Source organism: Oncorhynchus clarkii, chromosome 20, assembly GCF_045791955.1.
Source record: "Oncorhynchus clarkii lewisi isolate Uvic-CL-2024 chromosome 20, UVic_Ocla_1.0, whole genome shotgun sequence".
Classification (NCBI taxonomy): Eukaryota; Metazoa; Chordata; class Actinopteri; order Salmoniformes; family Salmonidae; genus Oncorhynchus; species Oncorhynchus clarkii.
The window spans coordinates 39,657,646-39,675,027 of record NC_092166.1 but is presented as its reverse complement, the minus strand read 5'-3'; the positions used below and the strand labels follow the sequence as shown (position 1 = coordinate 39,675,027).

The 17,382-nt window shown below is 45.7% G+C and overlaps 2 protein-coding genes across 2 annotated transcripts in view; one reads left to right on the top strand and one right to left on the bottom strand.

Moving 5' to 3' along the window:
- The first annotated feature begins 5 nt into the window (after positions 1-5).
- Positions 6-8,452, top strand: LOC139376349 (ALG3 alpha-1,3- mannosyltransferase). The gene is made up of 9 exons (XM_071118782.1): positions 6-327; positions 2,669-2,768; positions 3,081-3,228; positions 3,412-3,572; positions 3,801-3,921; positions 4,103-4,308; positions 4,505-4,582; positions 6,503-6,646; positions 6,824-8,452. Exons 1-9 carry the CDS (start codon positions 144-146, stop codon positions 6,978-6,980), a joined length of 1,299 nt encoding a protein of 432 aa, XP_070974883.1. The 5' UTR covers positions 6-143; the 3' UTR covers positions 6,981-8,452.
- A 516-nt stretch (positions 8,453-8,968) lies between these two features.
- LOC139377423 (von Willebrand factor A domain containing 5B2) overlaps positions 8,969-17,382 on the bottom strand; it is a 19,784-nt gene continuing 11,370 nt past the window's right edge. The window contains exons 10-20 of the mRNA XM_071120454.1: positions 16,619-16,733; positions 16,229-16,414; positions 15,891-16,107; positions 15,424-15,743; positions 15,089-15,326; positions 14,626-14,967; positions 13,419-13,556; positions 12,951-13,079; positions 12,634-12,684; positions 12,248-12,483; positions 8,969-9,760 (exon numbers count right to left, since the gene is read on the bottom strand). Of these exons, the coding sequence (XP_070976555.1) occupies positions 8,969-9,760; positions 12,248-12,483; positions 12,634-12,684; positions 12,951-13,079; positions 13,419-13,556; positions 14,626-14,967; positions 15,089-15,326; positions 15,424-15,743; positions 15,891-16,107; positions 16,229-16,414; positions 16,619-16,733 (2,764 nt within the window). The remainder of the gene's footprint in view (positions 9,761-12,247; positions 12,484-12,633; positions 12,685-12,950; positions 13,080-13,418; positions 13,557-14,625; positions 14,968-15,088; positions 15,327-15,423; positions 15,744-15,890; positions 16,108-16,228; positions 16,415-16,618; positions 16,734-17,382) is intronic.

Sequence of the window (17,382 nt, the reverse complement as noted above, 5' to 3'; positions counted from 1 at the left end):
TGTAAAATGTACAAATTCTTCCCACCCGGGACACCGGGTCATGCAAAACGAACTCCCCAACGACTGGTTGACGCTATACGGAATCATGTGACCGGGTACTAATGTATTGTTGCTGCCGCGCCACGTAGCTAGCGTAAGCCGAAATGGCAGGAGGTGTGAAGAAAAAGTCATCACCTGGTCCACTGTCTCGAGTGTGGGCGACACTTCGAAAACTATGGCAGGAGAAACATTTGATATTATTCCAGGCGGAGTACACAATACTGGTCGCCTCTGTTCTGTGGTTCCTGGAGATCGGAATAAACATATGGGTCATACAAAAAGTAGCATGTAAGTAGCTAGCGGTTTAGCTTGAGCATGCGGCTAGCCTTAAAAGGATACTTCGAGATTTTGGCAATGAGGTCCTTAACATTGAGGGCCTTTATCTACTTCCCCAGAGTCAGATGAACTCATGGATACCATTTGTATGTCCAGTATGAAGGAAGGTAGTGGTAGTTTCGCGAGCCAATGTTAACTGACCTTAGCACAACGACAGCAAGTCTGGTATCTACTAGCATGCCTAATATTCAACTCTTAAATCCTTATTATTCGTATGGTTTTCATTCGTTGACTTCGCCCACGTTTGGCTGTACTACAATTCCGAAGCTGTGTTTTAACGTTTAGAAACGTCAACAATCACTTGCGAACCCGTTTTTGAAATCTATGCCCCTTATCTTTCGTATCTGCAATAAACTCTTAAAAAATATACACTTACTGTAGCAGTCCTGTGCTGATCCATAAGCTGTGTGTGCCTCCAGTTGGCGAACTACAGTACACTTTCTCCCTACCCAGTTACAGTTACACTGGTGTTCAGAGCATGCTAGTGTAACCGGTGTGAAATGGAGAGCTAGTTAGCGTTTCAAACGTCACCCGCTCTGAGACTTGGAGTAGTGGTTCCGATGGCGCGATGGGTAACGATGCTTCGAGGGTTGTCTGTGTGCAGAGGGTCCCTGGTTCGAGCCCAGGTAGGGGCGAGGAGAGGGACGGAAGCTGTTACACTAATTAGGACAGGTGGATTTCCATCTGTCTTGCGTAAACGAGCAATGGAAATATGGCTGTGTGAGAACAGTAACCCAAACTCTGTCGTGTTATAATTTAACCATTTGTTTTTTGAAAGTATATTTGTCGCTGATATGAAGATAGCAACGTTCCTTGTTTCCAAAACCGTACCGCAAGTGATGCGTGTTAACCTTCAGAACGCGCATACGGGCCATTAATGTTCCCCCGACCAGAATATACATGCTTCTTCTGGCAACAACACATAAACTTGCCACAGCTATTGAGAGCTACATATTTCGTCCATACTAGGCAACATCACAAGGGACCGTGACCACGTCTGTAAATTCACTTTGACAGTTGGCACTACAGAGGCTAACCCATTCATAGACTCGCCTAACTGCTTTGGCCCCTATTGACTGTAGTATCTTCTGCTGGAGGACTTTTGTTAAGATCCCAGACACTCGTTCTGACGTTAAAATACATCGCTTGCGGTATGGTTTGGCAACATATCTGTTAAATTACTGCACACCTTTGCTTTATGGAGTTAGGGTTTGTTTTCCCACATGGAGATATCTCCATGTTGCAGCGCTTATTACAGACGGACACCAGTGCTATCTAGCGTGCTCAACACCTATGTAAGTGTAACTGGAGGAAGTGTAGTTCATTGGCTCGAGGTAAACAGCGGTATGGAACCGTGCAAACCTGCTACACAGTAAGTTAATCTCTTTTTATTCGAAATATTCTTTATTGCTGAAATGAAAGATAAGTTCCATATGTTTGGAAAACCGTATCACAAGCAATTACTTATTATTTAGGTTTCTAAATGTTGAAACAGTGTCAGGATTGTAGTTCACATGGTCCCACCAGTGCTTATAGCTGAGAACCCTTGGTATAAAGTAGAATCCCTTGGGTTCTTGAGAGCAAGTAGGAAGGGTCAGAAGTAATTTAAGTATCTTGTTCTTGCAGATGCTTTGTTCTCTCGATTCGGAAGAAAAGTCTATCTTATAAGTGTCTGTGTTCAGCTGCAGGTGGTTCTCCAAAAAAGAGAGTATTCATTAAGATAGTAAAAGCCACGTTTTTCACAGTGAGGTGTTCCATCGCCATTTTAGCTGCCAGACATCTTGCATTTCGCAACATCTTTGCAGGAACTAGTCATTTCTATGTTCCATCGCCACTTGTAGAAGCAGATGATAGTGCATCACACAGTGCGACCAAAACAAAGATCTACACCCAGTCCAGGCATTTCTCACTCGATACAAAATGTTGATTTTACTACCTTTCAAAATATTCTCTGGTTTTTGGAGAACCACCTACATAGACATTTATAAGATACTTTTCTTCCGATTTGAGAACGAAGGAAGTATCAGCAAGAACAGGTAAATTGAAAAATAGCTTCCAACCCTTTCTACTAGCCAAGGTATTAACCACATATGGGAAAATTCACATTTCACCGTTTTTAATGTATAGCTACAGTTTCCCTTTCTTGTTAGATTTTTTTTCTTTGGTAGTTGCTGCTGACCTGTTCTTACTGTCACCTGATTGTTTAGGTACCTTCATCCACATTTTTTGAATGTATATGACAAGTTATTGCCAATGCAACCGGTCATTCATTGGTGAATGTCTTCTCCTGCAGACACAGAGATCGACTGGAAGGCGTATATGGATGAGGTAGAGGGAGTCATCAACGGCACCTACGACTACACCCAGCTCAAAGGAGACACAGGCCCTCTGGTGTAAGTTCCACTACCCTATACGTGGCACTCTACAAATTAAGGAACCAGGTTCCAATACCAGTATTGGCAACCCCGGGGATGTATTCATTAGCCGGATTCCATTGCTAAACGTGTCTGTTGCAAAACCTTTTGCAACGGAAATGGTTTCCCGTTTTCTCTAGGAAGCAAACGAAACGGAGGGACCTACCTGAATTTGTACATGCATTTGAATCTTCACCAGACCCATGACAAAGCATTGCACTTTTCCCTGTGTGTGTGTGTCTGTGCGTGCCTGCAGTCTGACGTGACTGATTTCTGAACCTACCTTTCCAGGTACCCAGCAGGGTTTGTGTACATCTTCACAGCGTTGTATTATGTTACCAACCATGGGGTGAATATCCGCCTGGCCCAGTATTTGTTCGCTGTCTTCTACCTGCTCACTCTGCTACTCGTCTTCAGGATATACCACCGCACCAAGAAGGTGAGATGCAACACGTATTCCTTTGTACGCTGTTTTCCAAGGTGACGTTGTTTCTTTGGTACTTAGCTAGTTGTCATTTGCCAAAATATAGTTTTTATTGCTACTTGGAATTCACCACTTTATAATACTGTAATCTATTCCATGATTTTAAAAAAGGGCCATTTTGACTCTCCTCCTCTCCAGGTTCCTCCCTATGTGTTCTTCTTTGTGTGCTGTGCCTCCTACCGGATCCACTCCATCTTCGTCCTGCGTCTTTTCAACGACCCCGTGGCCATGATGATGCTGTTTGGGGCCGTCAATTTTTTCTTGGACGGCCGCTGGACTTTGGGCTGCGGGCTCTACAGGCAAGTGTAAACCCTGGTTCTGCACAGCTGGAGCCCAGCTCAGTTAAACTGAAATGATCAAACCGAAGTTGAACTTGGTTCAGTGTGCGGGCCAATATGGGACACCTTTCATGATAATAACGCTCTAATTTAGATTGGCAGAACTGAGTTGCTGAACTCAACATCTGACTGTGGTAGCCCCTATCACATGGTCTGAATGACAACTTCCTCTACCTCTGCTGTGGACAGTTTAGCAGTGTCTGTGAAGATGAACGTGCTCCTGTTCGCCCCGGGCCTTCTTTTCTTGCTGCTGTCTGAGTTTGGCCTGATGAGGACCATACCCAAGCTTTCTCTCTGTGCTGCCATCCAGGTTAGGACCTCCTTCATCTGCTTCAACTGTTACGTTTACATTTTACTCATCGATGCCTCTTGTCCCCAGCGTTCCATCCACTTTCCACACTGTGTGGACAATTAGGATTTGCGTACTCTATTTCCATTCTGTTGATTGTCCATCTCTACTCCACCTCACCTCTCTCTCTCTCGCATCACAGTTGTTGCTGGGCCTACCCTTCCTGATGGAGAATCCAATTGGTTATATGACCCGGGCCTTTGACCTGGGTCGTCAGTTCATGTTCACATGGACAGTGAACTGGCGCTTCCTGCCGGAGTGGCTGTTCCTGAGTCGCTACTTCCACCTGGTGCTCCTGGCCGCCCACCTGCTAGCCCTGCTGCTATTTGCCCTGCGCCGCTGGAAGAGGTGAGGCTACTGGGGGTTATCTCTAGCACCAGAGATGTTCATGGTCAGGCCAAAACTCTTGGCCCTAGTAGAGCCTAAAAGGAGATACAGCCTGAATTATATTTGTACACCAATGCTTTAGTCTGGCCATCTCTGCTTTTTGTTGTTAACCAGGTGCGCTCTCTGTTGAATTAAACCAACACATGTTTCTCCTCAGGCCTGAAGAGAGCATCATGGAACTGCTGAAGGAGCCAGGCAAGAGAGTCCTCCTTGCACAGAAACTCACCTCAGATCATATCCTTTCCTCAGTCTGTCTCTGGAGCCATGACTAGAAACGGTACCGGTGTGTTGTTCTGTATCTCTAAACACACAGTTATCTTGTTATTTTTTATTTGTTTAACCTTTATTTAATTAGGTCTGTCTCATAAAGTACCAGTGTATATCTTAAGAGCTGTAACTAAAGATGGCTATTAGTGGATATGGGTAGAAATCCCAATTACTTTGTGTTTATATTTTTTCCATGTTTTTTTTTCACACCAAATACGAACCTACGAACAACAACTGTGCCTGTGCCTATTAGAAAGTTTTCACACCCCTTCACTTTTTCAAGATTTTGTTGTTCCAAAGTGGGATTAAAAAGTATTTAATTGTAATTTTTTTGTCAATGATCTATACGCAATACTCTAATGTCAAAGTGGAAGAAAAAGGTATTAAGGAAAATAAGACATTAATATATCTTCATTAGGTAAGTTTTCAACTCCCTGAGTCAATACATGTTAGAATCACCTTTGGCAGTGATTACAGCTGTGTGTCTTTCTGGGTAAGTCTTTTTATGACTTTTGCACACCTGGATTGTACAATATTTGCCTTTTTTTTTTCAATTATTATTCAAACTCTGTGAAGTTGGTTGTTGCTAGACAGCAATTTTGAAGTCTTGCCATAGATTTAAGACAATTTTTAAATCGAGTGGTGCAGCAGTCTAAGGCACATTGCAGTGCTTGAGGCATCACTACAGCCCCGGCTTCGATCCCAGGCTGTTTCAGAGCTGGCTGTGGACCGGGAGACCCATGAGGCGGCGCACAATTAGCCCAGCGTCGTCCGGGTTAGGGAAAGCTTTGACTGGCCCGGGATGTCCTTGCCCCATCGCGCTCGAGAGACTCATTGTGGCCGTCCGGGCACCTGCAAGCTGACTTCAGACGCCAGTTGGACAGTGTTTCCTCTGACACATTGGTACGGCTGGCTTCCGGGTACGGCTGGCTTCCGGGTTAAGCGGGCAGTGTATCAAGAAGCAGTGCGGCTTGGCAGGGTCGTGTTTCAGAGGACGCATGGCTCTCGACCTTCGCCTCTCCCGAGTCCGTAGGGGAGTTGCAGAGATGGGACAAGACTGTAATTGGATATCACGAAATTGGGGAGAAAATGGGGTAGACGGTCGAGAGCCACGCGTCCTCTGAAACACGACCCTGCTTCTTAATTAAAAAATATATAAAACAAGTTAATTCCTTTGCCACATTTTTTGCAGTATTACTTTCGTGCCTTATTGTTTTGGAATATTCTGTACAGGCTTCCTTTTTACAGTGTTGTGGAGAAACTACAATGTTGTTGATTCATCCTCAATTGTCTCCAAAGCCATTAAAGTCTGTTATAAAATTACTATTGGCCTCATGGTGATATGCCTGAGCGGTTTCCTTCCCCTCCGGCAGCTGAATTAGGTAAAAACAAAAAACACACGTTCTTCCTATCTACCAATAGGTGCCCTTCCTTGCGAGTCATTGGAAAACCTCCCTGGTCTTTGTGGTTGAATCTGTGCTTGAAATTCACTGCTCGACTAAGGGACCTCAGAGAAAATTGTGTGTGTGGTGTACCGAGATGGGGTAGTCATTCAAAAGTCATGTTAGACACTTATTGCACGCAGAGTGTGTCCATGCAACTTATAATGTGACTTGTTAAGCACGTTTTTACTCCTGAACTTATTTAGGCTTGACATAACCAAGGGTTGAATACTTACCGACTCAAGACATTTCTGCTTTTCATTTTTTATTAATTTGCAAAAAATTAAATAAGAATCCACTTTGACATTATGGGGTAGATCAGTGACCCAAAATCTCAACTTAATCCATTTTAAATTCAGGCTCTAACACAACAACATGTGGAAAAAGTCAAAGGGTGTGAATACTTTCTGAAGGCACTGTATATTAGACCTTAACAGCTGATCACAGATGGTGCTGGTCCTCTTCACGTCTAACTTCATCGGCATGTGCTTCAGCCGCTCGCTGCACTACCAGTTTTATGTCTGGTACTTCCACACCCTACCCTTCCTGCTCTGGAGTGGAGGGGTCAAGAAGCTGGCTCATCTACTCCGGTAAGGGGGGGCTTTTGGCCGTGATTGACATCCATGTAGTTTTCAGGCGTATGCAGGATTGGGAACATTTGCTAATTTTAGTCTACTATAAATTCTGAGCCTTGATGGGTCAAAAGGCCTGTTATTGTCACTCATTGTCCTCTCACGTTATGTCTTATCTGGTCTTTCTGTGGACAGGGTTTTGATCCTGGGTCTGGTGGAGCTGTCATGGAACACCTACCCGTCTACCATATACAGCTCAGCAGCCCTCCACTTGTGTCACCTCATCATGCTGCTCTCCTTGTGGTTCGCCCGGCCCCCAGCCCGCCAGGGAGAGAATGCCAAGAGCCAGTAAGATTAGCCCCTAGAGGACCCTCCCGTCCACCCTAGGCTGGTTCTCACCCCTCGCCTCACCGTGTCTTGCCTATTTCCTCATGACGCACAGGGGGTTATTGAGGTGGAGTGGGGTCTGTCTTTAAACGCATCGGTTTGTTGCTACCCACCTCGCTGTAGCTCTGCTAGCGTATAGCGGTACATACAGGTGAGAGGAGGGACTGAGTGAGACTGCATGTGGGGGTGTATTACGATTTGGCAGTCGTGCAGGTTTGTGGCGTGGGAGGAAGCTGAAAACAATTGGGATTCTCAGGTTAAAGAATGAAATAATACAAATCTAAGAGTGGGAGTCTAGTGGTGTGGAGAAACGCTGAATGTTTTGCTGTGTCGTCTAGAACATCTTAAGGAAGGATCTCTTGCTTACAGTATGTTTTGTGTCAACTACCTTTTAGCCCGTGATTTTTCTTGTGAAATATTATCTGGTCTTGGCGATAATCGAGTGAGAAACTCTTAGGTCCCCATGCTGGCAACCAGCTGTTCTGAACCTCTGATACTGGACCATTTGTTGTTGTAAAGATGGTTTCTATGTGCGTTTGTCTTAACTCCGTATCAGGGAATTTTTACTTTGCTACTACTTATTGACAAAGCTTTGAATTGAACTGTCCTCTGCGATATATTCTAGTCCTCTAACTCAGTTGGTAGAGCGTGGCGCTTGCAACGCCAGGATAGTGAGTTCGATTCCAGGGACCACCCATACGCTAAAAAAAATGATGCACGCTTGACTAAGTTGTTTTGGTTAAAAGCTTCCGGTAGATGGCATATATTATTATATTAAAGATTTCTGTTTGTCCTCAACTCCATACCTGGGAATTTTTTACTTTACTACTTATTAATGAACGCTTTAAATTGAACCGTTCTCTGCAATAAGCTTTTGGTGCCGCCCATTGGGCACAATATGAATGACGTTGCCTAGCTAGCACAAGGCTTATCATAGGCAAATACGTAATAATATATGTCATTTCAAATAAGAATATGACCATGCAGAACTAAGCTGTTGACTGTCATGAATATCTGTCTATTGTTTTCATTTTCTAACAGTTTCTTTCAGAGAATGTGGATCAGTGTGTGCACTAGACGAAATAGATGAGGCCCAATTTCCCGCACCCAGATTAAGCCTACACCTGGACCAAACACTCACTAAGGTTATTTTAGTCCAAGAATAGGCTTAAATGGATAGTTCCGCGTGACAACATATTCACGTAATTTTGCAGAACTTTCCTTTTAATCGGAGTAGGAAATTGTCCCTTTTAAGTGTTAATGTTCTTTAATGAGCTGCCATAGGTGATATTTAGTGCTCATATTTGTTTGCTGATGTTTGTGTGTTTTGATTTGCATGACTGTTTTGTGTTACACATGAAGACAGAGATTGATTCCAAAGGTGTGTTTTATTCTGTTGATAAAGATGTGAAAATAAAAGGCATATCTCTAAAGAAATTTGAATTAAATGTCATTCATTCACAAGCATACATTTGAGTAATTTAATTCTACACTAATGCAAGTTAGACATACTACCCAGTTAATAGGCCCCTCAGCTGAGAAAAAATAGAGCAGTGACAAAATCTACTAAGTCAAAGTAATGTAAGCTTTACATGATCAAGGCAATATTGTAGTTTCATATGGTGTGCTTAAAGGCAACTTGGGTTAGCCAAGTAGTGTTTGCACCGTCAAGTCTCAATTGACCTAAGTCAATGGCTTTTAAATGATCTTGGCACTGGGGAAAATGGAATCTGTTTATTTTATGTAGACGGCGCACAGACGCATTCATATTAGCAACCAGAGGTGCAAATGCCATTTTTCAACTGAACCTGATTTTAAAAACAAATGATTCAAGGTAGGAGGCAACTGCACCAAAGTTCTAGTAGGAGAAAACACTGGTAACTATCACATGTTGTCGTGGCGGTAATAAGTCATTTGGCATATTGCGGTGGTTTTAACATGGTGGCTATGTGGTCACATGTTGTTGGGATTGTAGCAGAGCATGTTGAGCTGGATGTTCTCGTCCCAGTGGCGGAGCAGCATAAACAGTTGCCTGGCAGCCCCCTTCAGCCCGGCCAGGTCCACCCCCTCCGGCAGCTCCTGGCCCCGCAGCCAGAAATCCGCCTTGGCTGCCACCAGCTCCCACTCCATGAAAAACCCTGCACAGCGGTGCTCTAGCCAGGCCAGAGCCACGGCTGTGGCCCAGCTCGAGCCCTCCAGGTCCCCCAGAGCTAGCTGATTGCTCCCCTGGAGGTCTGGAGCTGCTGGATCCAACAGAGAACCCTCACAGACGTCAGTCTCTGAGCCGCGCCCGCTGTCTGCTTGGGTGGTCTGGGGGATAGGGCCATCTGTCGTGTCAGGAGAGCCTTCCTCGGAGCTAGGGGGGTCAGGGAGGGTCGTCAGGGGCTCTTGGCACCGGTCGGAGAAGTGTCTCCTGCAGAGTCGGGGGTCCAGGATTAGTGGAGGGTCGTCAGGGGTATGGGGGCCACCCAAGGGCTTGGTACCAGTAGAGGTGTGGTGATGGGGGAGACTAGGAGGCTTGGTAGAGGTGGTGGTGTAGTGGAGGGGGGTACCAGTTGGGCGCGTGGTAGTGGTGGAGGAGGGGATTGTTGGGGCGTTGGGGGAGGTGCAGCGGAAGGGGGGGCTGAGGCTGCTGCGGTGGAGGCTGTAGGGGGATGCCCTCTTCAGACGGTCCAGGGGGATCTGGATACAGTCAGAGTAGACCTCTGTCAGGAGGAAGGCCCCAGAGGCCAACTGGAGACGCACCTGTGGAGAAGATACCAGATACTAACTCTTAAATCGGGTATCCACCTCTAAATACTTCTTGTAGATTCATTATCGGTAGAGTACTTGAAGGGCATTTCCACCACTTTTCAATCTCATATTCATTATATCCAGCACCATACCATGGCCAACATATGTATAATTGACACACTTCTATGTTTTGTAGTACAAATATCAAATTAGAAAGTGCAATTTAGTTGTCATCGAAAGTAAAAACATTAAACAGTGATTTTGAAACACAGATAGCAGAGAACAGGAAAAGGCTCTCCCCCTGGCTAGAAACTCGGTGCAGGTTTTGCAAATCATTTTTTATCCTTCTCAAGGATGTCACAGAGTAGGACTTTTTAGGAACTTTTCTTTTTATTCACAGAACACATCTTCAGACTTTCCCCACGTTGTTACGATACAGTCTTATTATAAAATTGATTAAATCGTTTCGCCCCCTCATCTGCACACAATACCCCTTAATGACAACGCAAAATCAGGTTTTTATCCATTTCTGCAAATTTATACAAAATAAAAAAACTTATCACATTTCCTTAAGTATTCAGACTCTTTACTCAGTACTTTGTGGAAGCACCTTTGGCAGCAATTACACCCTCGAGTTTTCTTGGATATAACGCTACAAGCTTGGCACACCTGTATTTGGGGAGTTTCTCCCATTCTTTGCAGATCCTCTCAAGCTCTGTCAGGTTGGATGGGGAGCGTTGCTGCACAGCTATTTTCAGGTCTCTCCAGAGATGTTTGATCGGGGTCAAGTTCGAGCTCTTGCTGGGCAACTCAAGGAGATTCAGAGACTTGTTCCGATGCCACTCCTGCGTTGTCTTGGCTGTGTGCTTAGAGTCGTTGTCCTGTTGGAAGGTGAACCTTCACCCCAGTATGAGGTCCTGAGTGCTCTGGAGCAGGTTTTCATCAAGGATCTCCACGCACGCCTCCAACTCAATCATCAAGTTTGCAGATGATACAACAGAAGTAGGCTTGATTACCAACAACGACGAGACGGCCTACAGGGAGGAGGTGAGGGCTCTCGGAGTGTGGTGTCAGGAAAACAACCTCTCACTCACCGTCAACAAAACAAAGATGATCGTGGTCTTCAGGAAACATCAGAGGGAGCACCCCCCCCCCTATCCACATCGATGGGACAGCAGTGAAGGTGGAAAGTTTTAAGTTCCTGGGCGTACATATCACAGACAAACTGAAATGGTCCACCAACACAGACAGTGTGGTGAAGAAGGCACAACAGCGCCTCTTCAACCTCAAGAGGCTGAAGAAATTTGGCTTGTCACCCAAAACCCTGACCAACCTTTACAGATGCACAATCGAGAGCATCCTAACGGGCTGTATCACCGCCTGGTACAGCAACTGCACCGCCCTCAACCGCAAGGCTCTCCAGAGGGTGGTGCGGTCTGCACAATGCATCACCGGGGGCAAACTACCTGCCCTCCATGACACCTACAGCACCCGATGTCACAGGAAGGCCAAAATCATCAAGGACAACAACCACCCGAGCCACTGCCTGTTCACACCACTACCATCCAGAAGGCGAGGTTTGATCCACCTGTACACTGTACAGGTGCATCAAAGCTGGGACCGAGAGATTGAAAAACAGCTTCTATCTCAAGACCATCTGACCGCTAAACAGCAATCACTAACTCAGAGAGGCTGCTGCCTACATTGAGACCCAATCACTGGCCACTTTAACAAATTAATCACTAGTCAGTTTAATAATGCCACTTTAATAATGTTTCCATATCTTACATTACTCATCCATATGTTCGTATATACTGTACCTTTGATTCGATTTATATCGACATTTTGCTTGTTTGACTGTCTTGCGGAGGGAATAACTACACTGTTTATACTGGTATGTACCTACATGTAGATACTGGTATGATGCTGGAGATAATGAATATTAGGTTGAAAGGGGTGGAATTGCCCTTTAATACAATTGCACTAAGGGCTTGATTAAGTCAGATCCACTTTAGCCAACATCCACATAGCGGTTGTTTTGACAGTGTCGGAAGTGGAACTGCGTTAGAGCTGTCAAATCCACAAGTGGCTCCTGGGATTATACCTAAAGTGGACATTGCCATTGGCTGCATGGAGTCAATTCCATGTAAACTTGTTTACAAGTTCAAAAACTGCAATGTGAGATGTAATTTACACCTCAAATAGAATGATAGAAATCCTCATTATTTTTCCATTTCAGTGTCATTATTTCTATATAGCCTATACTTTCTCCTTCTGAACTTCTAACACGAGTGGGACAGGTATGGCTTTGTGACAATGACCGCAAGAGCAGCCGCTCACCGATCTGACGGATCCAATGCAGTTCCGACCACCACTATGCGGGTGTCTGCTATCGTCGGTTAACGCTTGACCTGACTGAATCAAGGCCTAAGACCTTTCAGGCACAGACCGGATCTATTGTAATGACCGTATGATGTGGCGAGAGGACAGTGGTCTCACCAGAGGGAGGTAGTCTGGGGACTCCGTGTCTGTGCGTTTCTCTGCCTCAGCAGACAGACAGTGGCCCTTCAGAGGGGCCTGCTTCCCAGAGGAGTTAGATGACCTTAGTCTGCCCAGAGGGAATCTGGAGCCAAAGAACCTCTCCACAGACTTGCTCTCCACTGAGCGTTGGGAGCGGGTGGAGGAGGTGCCGGACACGGCTGAGGGACTGGCAGGGTAGGGATTTCCCCCTGCACCTGAGAGAGAGGCACACAGGTGTGATCAACAGTAATGAATGGCTTTGTTACAACAGGTTGTAAGAGGGGTTATAGTGATACAAATCGTGAACTCGGATATTGAGTAATCGAGTGGTCGGTTTGAGATTCAGCCAATGTAATAGCACTTACTGCTGTCCCAAGACTTCAGGCTGCATGGGGAGGCAGGAGTATCATCCCTGTCTGGGAAACAACCAAACAACATGTCTACTACAAGACCTGGAGTTCATTATTGTATGGAAATGTGTTACCCGTCAGGTCTATTTAAAAAAAATACATATATATATATATATATAATGTCTTTAATGTAAATGTTAATTGTTTGTAATGTCTTTTTAGTTCTGTATCGGAACCCAGGTAGACTAGCTGACATCATGGCATTGACATATACATACCATTTGACCTCTGCAGGTTTACTAATGACTAGGATTATTGCGTTGTAGGTTTACCTGTGGAGTTGCAAGTGTCCTCAAATTCCTCACTGTCTCTGCTGGAGGGGCGTCGGCCCAGTCCCACAGAGTAGGCCCTCTGTCTGCGACTGCCTGCCTGGGAGCTCCGTCTGTTCCCTAAACGCAACCCTACACATAACGGGATAACAGTCACCACACACCACTGCTATCCAAACCATACTCCTCGGAGCCTGGTTCCTGTCTCTCTTTCTTCCTAGGTTCCTGCCTTGTAGAGAGTTTTTCCTAGCCACTGCTTCTGCATCTGCATTGCCTGCTCTTTGGGGTTTTAGGCTGGGTTTCTGTAAAGCACTTTGACAACTGCTGATGTAAGAAGGGCTGTATAAAATACATTTAGTTGTTTGAAATTTGATCGATACCCTTTAACAGACTTCAGTTACCATGCATATTGTCAAATTAGGCCATGTGTTTTCAGGTTTGCTGTGACTGTGGAACTGTCTGAAGTGTTACCGGTGTTTCTCACTTCCACAGTGTCTGATGGACCCTTGCTGGTGTTGGCGTCAGTGGCAGTAAAGGCTGTGTACGTACAGATGATGTTACAGCTCTTACTGGTCTGGATGGCTTTCATACGGTACCGCTTAGCAGGCCCTGCAAAACAAGTATACGGCATACAATCAATCATACACATCAGAGACAGGTATACTGCAAAGCAGGATCAATTAGTTAGCCATCTAACTTTGATAAGCAACAAGGAATAACTATAGATTTTCTTGTTCATTATAAAAGCGAGACTTAGATACAGTTCTAAAGATGAGCAAAAAGACTACAAAATAAATAGTAAAAATAACTGAGATATATTGGCAGCCCAATTCTGATATTTTCCCCAAATATTGTGGAAAGAGCTGATCTTTATTTAACTAGGCAAGTCAGCTAAGAACAAATGTTTTTTTTTCAATGAGGGCCTAGGAACAGTGGGTTAACTGCCTTGTTCAGGGGCAGAACGGCAGATTTTTACCTTGTCAGCTCAGGGATTCGATCTTGCAACCTTTCGGTTACTAGTCCAACGCTCTAACCACGAGGCTACCTGCCGCCCTGTGGCAAGTGACCTAGTGGTGAAAGATCAGAATTCAGCTGCCTGTGTAAACGCAGCCATTGCGTGCTCAAATAATAGGAAAATTATATTATTTTATGCTACTACAATTGCTCAGAGAAAGAGATTTTGTACTTTTGTTCTCTCAAAAAGATAGGGGTCAAAATGATTGGCACCCCTGTTTTCAAGACCATTGAAATAGTGTTGCATCCCTCTGACAGAGTTCCAGACACTCCCAGTTGTGCTGAAGCTGTTCTGGCTCCTGGTGCCAAATTCCCTGCTTCAGACACTTCGTGTTGGTGTTTCCTTCATTTTGGCAGTTACCTGTAGCTATTTGTGTTGTTTATTTTACACAGTCTTTTTTGCTCATCTTTATCAAGTGTGCCAATAATTTCGGACCTGACTGCGTTTTCGTTTGTTGAATCAATTACACCATATCCATTTCAAGCTTATGTTTCAAAGAAATTAAGTTACATCAGAATATTTAGGCAAGTTAGCTGGCTAACTCTTTGATCCTGCTTTGTAGTATACCCCTTTGTACTCAACTAATCAAGGCTGAAGCAAAACCCTGTACACCCTGTGACCTCCTCAATCCCAAAATGGAGGAACACTGGTGGAAACCCTCACCGTGCTCAATGTCACTCTCCTTCTCCGCCATCTTCTCAAAGTCCCTGATTGCAGAGCGAGCTGTCAGCTGGTGGATAATTTCCTCCCAGAGGTCTCCCCCTCCTCCCCCTTCTCCTCCTCCCCCGGATGTCCCTCCTGTCCCTTGGTCCTCAGGGACCCAGAGTTGTGTCAGGTCCACGGTGACCTCCCAGGATACAGGCCTGCTTCCTAGGAGGCCGTGGATGAGGGAGCGGCACTGGGCAGGGGGTGTGGGGGGGTCGTCCGGGGGGGCGGCGGTAAACAGGTACTCCGGGTCAGTGAAGCTGTCCCAGTCCAGAGGAGAGACAGGGAACAGCAGGCCGTCTAGGGGGAGAGAAAGAGGGGTAGAAGGAGAGGGTTAGTGGATGGATGGAAAGTAGAGAGAAAGAGAGTGCGAGGGAGTTTAGTTTCAGACATCAGTCTAGAGGTGAGGAAGTTAACCTACTGGAGTCAGTGAGGCTCCTGCGGGACAGCCCTCCTCTGGGTGTAGGCTGGTTCTCCCCATCGCTCTCCTCCAGCCTCCCCCCCACCGCCTGATCAAAGGAGACTCTCTCTAGTGCCCTCCGCAGGCGGTGCATGTCCAGCTCACCCTGGGGCGAGGAGAAACTCCTGGCAGACATGGCTGAACGGGCCAATGCCCTCTGTCTCCTTCGAGATTCCTCCCCTCCACACAGACGCCCTGCCTGGATTGTGACAAGGGAAAACGAGTACAGCAGTGTTGTCTAATGACTACAGTATTGAGGTGGTTCAAACTGTAGTTGTTAACAAAGCCAGTCCTACCTTTTCTGACACGGAATCTGTATTCTCTGAGGAGGGGGGCTGTTGCCATGGCGACTCGCCCCAGCGGGACAGGGTGCTTCTCTGTTCGGGTGGAGCCATCTTCTCGAGGCCCTGCGGCAGGGAGCCCGTGTCCAGGCACGGGATGGGGAGCAGATCAGTGGGGTAAGGGCCTCCCATAGAGTCGGCGGTGGAGGGGGTGTGGGTGTAGGGCAGCCCCCTCTCACTGCTCAGAGAGCAGCGGGTCAGAACATACTGCTCCTGGATGTAAGAACTCTCCTGGATCCTACCACGAACATCACTGGACCATTCCACCTCTCCACCTGTGGATGAGATATCAGAGGAGAGCTTGGAACACAGCTATAATCATTGTGCTTCAGGTGTAATATGCACAAAGCCAAAGGAACTTTACAGGTATTGGATTGAGGGAACTGAGTGACCGTGTCATTTCTTGAGTGTCAGTATTTCACCTGTACTAGTCCCAGTGTCGGTGTCTTTGGCACAGGAGAACTCTGAGGAGATTTCCCGGGAGATTTCCCTCAGCGCCTCCTCTAGGTCTGCGCCTTCTGATGATGTAACCAGAGGGAGGAGCTCAGACACGGAGGGAGGGGACAGCTCGTCGTTGGATAGGCCGAACACAGAGCCCACCGAGCCCCGAGACAAGCCTTTATAGCCCCGACCACGCCCCTACAGAACACACAAGGCGAGAGAAGGGACTGAGTTTACTTTTGTATTCTGCACAGTTTACATGCTGTCCACAAAACAGGACACTTGAAAGCCTTTCCAGAGTGGATAGTTGGACACTCACCTCAGTCTTCTTGCCTCTGAAGCTAGACACATCGTACAGGGTACAGTAGCCAATCAGGCGATTCCCCGGGTAAAGCGGAGGGATCTCATTGGGTGACAGGAGAGCCTCCATGTTATCAGGCAGGTACCAGTCTATACGTACATCTGTGAGGACTGGCTCAAAGGCCTTCTTCAGGGACTTTATCAGCTGAGGGATCAGTGATTAGTTAAACATTAGGGGTTAAAGGTTGATTCAAATGTGTTTTAATTTTTAGGTTGAGGAGGGAAGCAATAATCTTTGAATTTTAGAGTAGAGTGTTTGTCCCCAGTAGCCTACTACAGTATTTCCCCAAAGTGAAATTATTACAATTATTTACTTTCCCCACTAGGGGACAGTGATGTCGCTTCTCACCTTGGGCTGCAGCCTCTCCTCATCACCCAAGAACTCTGTGGTTCCACCTGTCACCTTGGCAACGCCCTGTAGGAGCCTCCTGCAGGCTCTGGGGCCCAGGCCAAGACCAAAGCACCTTGGATAATAATACAGTTTTTCTCAATTGCTAAAACACTAAAACCCATTGGCTGAACAAAGTTCTCAGTTGCCTGGACTCATTTAGCTAATTATGCAGTCTGTTGTCAATACCTTAAACCATTTCACATGATAAAACACAATTTGCAGATCTCACTTAGACTTTTCAGCAAAACTCTAAACACATCCTCAAAACACATTCTGCACTCTAATGCACATGTCCTCCATACTAGTAAACACAAGTGGCAACAATCAAATACAAATAGAGAACATATGTCATTGATTCAACACAACCACTCAAAATGGACTTAACCTGTTTCAAATTATGCGACACAACCAATATAAGCCAGTTCAGAGAGCAAACAGGTTGTTGAAGGTGGGAAGGAGAAAGTCTGAGAATGGATACTGTAGTACAGTGCATTGTAGGCTGTATACTGTACAATGGACAAATTGTATGGCCCTGAACATTGTGCTTTCCATTTATTAACAGTATTGACTGCTCAATAGATTTGGACTGGTTGCAGGTTCATATCAACAAAGAACAAGAATTACAGTATCACAGAAACAAAGGACAAGTTTGTGAGATGCAGGGTACAGTACTGTACAAATAGGGGTACAAGGAGGAGGAAGAACAGAAAACAAAATTGCAA